At 50.5% G+C, this 7,771-nt stretch overlaps 1 protein-coding gene across 1 annotated transcript in view; it reads left to right on the forward strand.

Annotated features, from left to right (window-relative positions):
• Positions 1 to 7,771, forward strand: part of GMPR (guanosine monophosphate reductase) — a gene marked incomplete at its 5' end in the record, with an annotated part of 60,668 nt that continues 52,897 nt past the window's right edge. Inside the window, one exon of the mRNA XM_010848828.1 lies at positions 1 to 45. Coding sequence (XP_010847130.1) covers positions 1 to 45 — 45 coding nt within the window. The remainder of the gene's footprint in view (positions 46 to 7,771) is intronic.

Genomic DNA, 7,771 nt, shown 5'->3' on the forward strand with positions numbered 1-7,771 from the left:
GTCCTGCTCCGACCCAAACGAAGCAGCCTCAAGAGTAGAGCCGAGGTGGGGCCCTTCGAAAGCCGCATTGGTGCGGGATTGTTTGTTTGTTTGTTTTCCGGGGTGGCGCGGGGGAGGTGGGTGAGAGGCGCTGTACTGTGCGCCCACCTCACCTGCTTTTTTGTGTGTCTGGGGGTGGGTGGGACGCCGACCCCTTCTGCTCTTCTCACCACCGGAGAGAGGGAAAGCCAGCTGGTCCCCTCCCAGGACAGGAGGTGTCTGTAAGAGGTCCGAGTTGTCCTTAAGGGTCCGACTCCGGCCTAAGATCCTCAATGCGTCCGGTTGGGGCGGCGAGGGGAAAGGCACCACGGAACTAAACCCCAGAGGAGCGAAGACCAAGTGGTCAGCTGATTCAGAAAGAGTGACGGCGAGGGCAGGGGCCGGTTGAGGGGTGTATATAGGGTGAAAAGGACGCAGCGGAGCCCAGGTGTACAGGGACGGGGATTTTTTTGGCAGCGTCTCTCTGCGGAGAACTCTGACTGCTTTAGTATTAGGTCCAGCCATGGAATTTATTTTAGGAGGTCTGAAACTCAGGGAAACTCCGGGGCAAAAGTTCAGGGTTTACCTTCTGCGTTCCAGTGACTTCTGGGAGAGAGGCTGGGGACCTGTGCCTGGCGGCACCCCCTTACTGGACAGCTGGAGTCCAACCCAGTCTTCCAGAAGCTGGAAACACTGGGGTGCGGGTGTGGGGGCTAATGGGACCGCTGAGGGGCAGGGGTGGGGGCAGTTTTGCCCATTCTGCCTTAATAATGAGAGCAAAGCCCGAGGAACATGTGGAGACCAGACTGGAAAGAGCTAGAGGGTGGGGGCAGGAGGAAGGTCAAGTCTTGAAGGATAAACTAGTTGCACAGATAGGCAGAATCCCCTGGAGATGTGTATATGGGTGATGATGGCTTTGCTTGGGGCTTCGAGCTGGAGAGGAAGGTGAGGAAACTGCTGTGTCCGGAGGCAGGGGTTGCACAAGTAAACAGGGGGAGGCTGAGCCAGCATAGGTTTCTCCCCCCACCCCCCTTCCAGGACCATAAATAAATCCCCTTGCGAGGATCTGGGCTGCCTGCCTGCCTGCGCCGGCTGGGACTCCTAACTGCAATGCCTGGTGCTGCCAGCTGAGGGCTTGTTTGAATTAACTAGAAGCCTCCTGCTTTAGCCAATAATCAGAACTAATCAACTCACCTTCTCAAGCTGGAGGGTTGGCAGCTGGAGCCCAGACTGGAAGAGGCGGGGAATGAGTAACACTTTTCACTCTGGATTGGTCAGCTCTCTTCCTGCCCCTTCACTTAGAAGAACAATGAACAGCTTGGATGGCAGGCCCAGACTGCTGAAGTCCCAGCAGTAGCTGGTACCTGAGTCCACACTGAGACGAGATGTGGGGATTTGGGGCAGACTAATAATTTGGTGGCCGCAATAATCTAAATATTGGGTCACAATTCACTTAGTAAAGAAAAAGTTATCTTGAGAAAAATCATATATTTAAAGCAAGGATGTATTATGTGTATTTTCTGAAGCAGGAAACCTCTTGTAAAGGTAAAACATTCAGATTTTATGTTTGTTGTTGTTGTTCAGTCGCTTAGTCGTGTCTGACTCTTTGCAACCCCACGGACTGCAATACACCAAGCTTCTCTGTCCTTCACTATCTCCCAGAGTTTGCTCAAACTCATGTCCCTTGAGTCGGTGATGCCATCCAACCATCTCATCCTCTGTCACCCCCTTCTTCTTCTGCACTAGAATGAATTACTCTTTTCCAGGGAATAGTATGATGTTGTCTTGAGTCATTTGGTTTCGTAATTTGGGCTGACTGAAGCTGTGAATGTCCCAGCTTCCCATGATACATTGCAATCTACATGCACACACAGCAGTGAGATCTCGGTGCCCTTGAGAAGTGTTTTCATATTTCCATGTTTGTGGGAGTTTACCAGCTCCCTTCCTGGAAACCTGAATTAACTGGTGTTGCCTTTCCATTTGGTTCCTATCATGGCTTAGCTGCCTGCTGGCCACCCCCATCACCTGACTGCCTGTTTCATTGATATTGTGGGATCTAGGAAGTGAATGGCACCCCACTCCAGTACTCTTGCCTGGAAAACTCCATGGACGGAGGAGCCTGGTAGGCTGCAGTCAGAGAAGGACACAACTGAGTGACTTCACTTTCACTTTTCACTTTCACGCATTGGAGAAGAAAATGGCAACCCACTCCAGTGTTCTTGCCTGGAGAATCCCAGGGATGGTGAAGCCTGGTGGGTTGCCGTCTATGGGGTCATACAGAGTTGGACACGACTGAAGTGACTTAGCAGTAGCAGGAAGTAAATTTGCTCAGTTGTGCCTTACTCTTTGCAATCCCATGGACTGTAGCCTGCCAGGCTCCTCTGTCCATGGGATTCTCCAGGCAAGAATACTGGGGTGGGTTACCATTTTCTTCTCCAAGGGATCTTCCTAACCCAGGGATCAAACCCGGGTTTTCTGCATTGCAGGCAGACTCTTTACCGTCTGAGCCACCAGGGAAGCCCATTTGGATACCATCATGGTTTAGCTACCTGTTGGCCACCCCCATCACCTGACTGCCTGCTTCATTGATATTGAGGGATCTAGGAGGACCTCTAACCTCCTCTCAAGTTGTGCTCAGTCGGCTGTGGATGCCTGAAGTTTCCCATAGGCAGATGAAAACTTTGCATTGTACGACCAGGTATAATCCTGAAGTGCATGCCCGCAGGCACAGGGATACCTGAATGTAAATTTGAAACTAAATGGTAAATGGCCGGGCTCACGAGAGCAGATGTGAGCGGAGCCAGGAGAGCAAACAGCCCCCATGATAGCAGTCTGGCTGGGAAGGGAGCCTGGTGACTGTTGACAAGATTCATCTCTGCAGCAGTTTTGCTCAGAGCTGGACCAGCTGCTGGATCCACCAGACAAGTGAGCAGGAAATGGGGAGAAAGGCAGGGTGCCCTCCCACTCAAGTTTAGTGCTCCTTCCAGGGCATTGCCACAAGTGTCACATGAAATGAACTTGAGATCAGCTCCCGGAGGCTAAGGTACAGGTGGAGACAGCCTAGGTGGCCTTCCTGTGGTTGTACCACATCAACAGTCATCGTCAGCTGTCCCTCTGTTGTCCATGCTCCTGTCTTCATAAGTCCTTGGGCCACAGGAATAGAGGGCCATGGGGCTGCATTTAGGTAGTGTTTTCAGAGGAAGTGACATGTTGGTTGAGCAGGACCTCTGCCACACTGAGGGGGTGACCTCCTCCCTGACTGCCTGAGAATTTTCTTCTTTGGGACCCATTCCTTGCTCCAGTGTCCCATCCTTGTCCTTAAGCTAGTAAGATGTTTAAAGAAAACCACAAACCTAACAGCACAACCATAATGTTGGAAGTCGGACAGTGAGGAGTTTGCAGTGGAAAACCGGTCACTTGGGCTGGGACAGACAAGACATAACCCAATGAGTGATCAGTCTCCTAAATGCTCCATAGTCTTTTTCTCACCAGAGGTCCAGTGAGAAATGAACCAGCTCTGGTGAGTTCTGGTCCAGCTTCCATGGACAGCAGGCTGGCCTGAGAGGAACAAGACCATGGCAGAGTAGAGAGGATATTGGCTGGAAGAAAGGAGACCTGGGTTCTTCCAGGCTCTGAGCCAATTGTGTTATTACCTGGGCTCTGTTTTTTCTGGGGCTGCTGTAACAAAGAACCACAGACTGGCTGACTCATACAACAGGGGTTTATTGTCTCTCAGTTCTGGAAGCCCCAGGTCAAGATGTGAGCAGGGTGGGTTCCTGCTGAGAGCTGTGATGGAGAACCTTCCTTGCCTCTCCCCTGCCTTCATGTTGTTGCCGCACAGCCTGGTTATTCCTTGGCTGTAAGCATTGTTCAGTCTCTGCCTTCCCCGTCAATCAACATTCTCCCTTGCTGTGTCTCTGTCCAAATTCCCCCTTTTTATAAGAACACCAGTCATACTGGAGTGGGACCTACCTTAATGATCTCATCTTACCTTGATTACCCACAAAGAGCTTATCTCCAAAAAGGTCATGTTCACAGGTACTGAACTGGTTGGTATTTCAGTGCCTTTTGGAAGAGAGAGTCCAGCTGTAAAAGCCTCTGTAAATGTGGCTGTGTAACATTGGAGGATTTGACTAGGCTTGCTTTTCATGAATGCATCAGAATCACCTAGGAAGACATTCCTAGGTACACACAGTGTCTCCATCACAAAGGTTCTGATTTAGGAGGTTGGGGCGGATTGAGCATGTGTATTTTGGGAATCATCGTGCGTGATTCTGATGCGCACACAGGCGCCGGGGCTGGCCACTGGAGCCTTTCCACAGTGGAGCACTGTGGTTTGGTGGTGGTATGCGACTACACGTGCTTCCCTGAATCCTGACACGTGATGGTGAAACATCCAGGGGGCCAGGCACATTCAGAGGGCCGGGCTGGGGCCCACCACACAGTGCCCTGAGAGACTGGGAGCCAAAACACAATCCCATCCTTACCCTTAGCCAGACATGAATTATTTGCACCCTTTTGAGCCACTCGGACCACAGAGGGGAAAGGCATTGCCCTGCGCTTATAGTCCAAGGTAAGCAAGTAACCTTATAGGTACCAAGTAACGCAGTCAGAGAATTGCTTTAATTGGCACCATCCATAGACTTAGGCCAAAGAGGCCCCTGCCCCAGACCCCATTTTTGTCCCCTCCTCATTGGACAGAGCTGAAGGCTGGGCCTTTCCCTCTGGGCCGTGCTCTAGATACTCAGAACCCTGGATTTCCTGCCCAGATGACTTTGAACTGATTCCAGGGCCTGCGCAGGGCAAGAGGGCAAGGGGGTAGGGGTGGGGAGTCTTCCCGGGGTGTGCTTTCTAAGGGCCAGCCATGCTGCTCAGATGCTCGCCTCTCTATCTCAGAGAGTGGCCAGGTCACTGCTGTTTGAGGGATAGGCGTGTGGACGTGGAGGTTAGCATGTAGACTGAAGTGTCCCTGCGTGCACAAAAGGATGTGTGCGAGAGGAGATGGCCAGGACTGGCTCCCATGATGCCATGTTCTAGTGCTTTCTAGGCCCTGAATGAAACTGTTGTCCAGGAAGGAGGACGGAGCAAAATTTGTGCAGCAGCTTCTTACACATTGCTCCTGGCATTGAGATATTTAGAAATGTGGTAGATGGGCTTCTGGTTGTACTTTTGGGCCCTCAAACAATGGGCTGTAGGGCTGACTGTGATAAAAGTGAAAGTGTGTTTGCCCAGTCGTGTCTGACTCTTTGCGACTGCATGGGCTATAGCCCACTGTCTGTGGGCTTCTCCAGAATACTGGAGTGGGTTGCCATTCCCTTCTCCAGGGGATCTTCCTGACCCAGGGATTGAACCTGGGTCTCCTGCCTTGCAGGCAGATTCTTTACCGTCTGAGACACCAGGGAAGCAAGGGCAATAGAAACATGTATTTTTGAGGTGGAGGAGGGGTGGCTTATTACTTTATGTGCCCTTTCAAATCAGCCTTGGCAGAGAGGGGGTTTGGAGGTGCTATATTTGGTGCCTTGACCAGCTGTGGCAGATTAAATGCCAAGTTTAGTTTCTAGTGGCTAGGATATTTAAAATATTTCTCTCAGCAAACAACTGGTCTGTTTTAGGGGGTGTGTGTGTGTGTGTGTCTTTCTGTCCGTGTACATAAGGTCGGAGCAGATATTTTATTTCTCATTCCCAGAATTAAGGATTGCATAGACTGCCACGTGGAAGAGACTAGACATGAGGGGAAGGGTTCATTGTCAAGGCTGACCTCTTCCACGGAGAACAGCTTTTTGCCTACTGCCTATAGGTTTTTGGAGTGCCAAGGAGAAAAAAATACCATTGTGAGCTCAGCCAGGTGCAGAGTGTAGCCGCTATTCCCATGCTTCTTGGAAGGAGTATTAGTAATTAGAGACCAAGAAATCCTGATTGTGCGAAGCCAAAATGTTAGAGGGCCATTAGCAGCCCAGAAGGGTGCCATTAATAGTTCCCATCAGTTATCTTTCAGGATGCAGATCGAACTTGCTTTACTGAAGTAGAACCAAGCATGGTAATAAAGGAAGTGGGGGAAAGGGATGTGCCGCCTCCCACCAGTGCCCCCGCAGTCAAGCATCTCTTTTCCCCTCGCTGATGCTGTTTAAGGCCGATGTCGTCATGTTGATGACCTCATTGGCTCAGGAAGCCTTCTGTGTGTGGAGGAACAGGAGATGTGAAAAGGCCAAAAGACCTAGGTGTCCCCTGGTGTCTTGACATGCTGATGGCAAAGCGAGGGTTACTTCCTACAAATAGGTGTCTCCTGGTGTCTTGACATGCTGATGGCAAAGCGAGAGTTACTTCCTACATATAGGTTCATCGGTACCGTTTTTTCCAGATTCTGTGTATGCATGTTACTATGCGGTATTTGTTTTTCTCTTTCTGACTCACTTAACTCTGTAACAGGCTCTAGGTTTATCCACCTCACTACCACTGACTCAGGTACTGAGGAACCTATTTGCAGGACAGGAATGGAGACACAGATGTAGAGAAGGGACTTGTGGACATAGCGGCTGAAGGAGAGGGTGGGGCAAACTGAGAAAGTAGCATTGACGTGTATGCACTGGTGGTGGTAGTGGTGGTTTAGTCACTAGGTCATGTCCAACTCTTGCGACCCCATAGATTGTAGCCCACTGGGCTCCTCTGCCCATGGGATTCTCCAGGCAAGAATACTGGTGCAGGTTGCCATTTCCTTCTCCAGGGGATCTTCCCAACCCAGGGATTGAACCCAGGTCTCCTGCATTGCAGGTAGATTCTCTACCAGCTGAGCCACAAGAGAAGCCCAAGAATACTGGAGTGGGTAGCCTATCCCTTCTCCAGCGGATTTTCCCAACCCAGGAATCAAACCAGAGTCTCCTGCACTGCAGGCGGATTCTTTACCAACTGAGCCATCAAGGAAGCCATGTGTACACTGTCATGTGTAAAACAGATAGCTAGTGGGAAATTGCTATATTACATGGAGCTAAGCCTGGCTCTGTGATGACCTAGAAGGATGGGATGGACGAGGGGTGGGAGAATATAATTATGACCAATTCACGGTGCATGGCAGAAGCCAACACAACAGGGTAAAGCAATTTTTATTAAAAAATAAATTTAAAAGAAGAGAAAGTTACTTCCAACGAAAAATAAAAGGCTCTAGATAAACACTGGTAGGAAATGATTATTGCCGTGGTCTTTAGTCAGCTGGGATTAATGTAGGTCCAGATTCTTGCGGCAGCTTAGGATTCACACCTGGGTTTGTGCTGCCAGTTCTCCTTGGGAAAGCGTCCCCTTGCTTCTGTGCGGGCCGTGTCCCGCAGGGTCTGACTAAAGAAACAGACAGGACTGAATATTTAAAACAGGAAATTTAATGCGAGGCAGCATGGCTCAGCAGAGATGCCAGAGGGGATACGAGGGACCCCAGAGATTGGCTGCAGAGAAACCACTTCCAAAGGGGAGGGTCCCAAGGCCTGGGATCACTCTGTGAGCTAGAACCATGACCTGGCAGGCCAGGGCCGAGGGGTTCTGCAGAACTACTCTTCTTGGACCCAGGCCTGTCTCCTCCCTTGCCCCACCAGTGACCCCATTGGCCAAACCCAGCCAGAAACCAGCCTGGGAAGTGGAGCCTATGGTGGTGTGTGTGTGTGTGTGTGTGTGTGTGTGCTGCTCAGTATGTCAAAGCAAGTACTTTATCTTTTGTATCTGTATATATGCAGGTCTAGTTGTCATTGCTTCTAATGAAAGTTAACAATTG

The sequence above is a fragment of the Bison bison genome, unplaced genomic scaffold (assembly GCF_000754665.1).
Source record: "Bison bison bison isolate TAMUID 2011002044 unplaced genomic scaffold, Bison_UMD1.0 scf7180017864274, whole genome shotgun sequence".
Classification (NCBI taxonomy): Eukaryota; Metazoa; Chordata; class Mammalia; order Artiodactyla; family Bovidae; genus Bison; species Bison bison.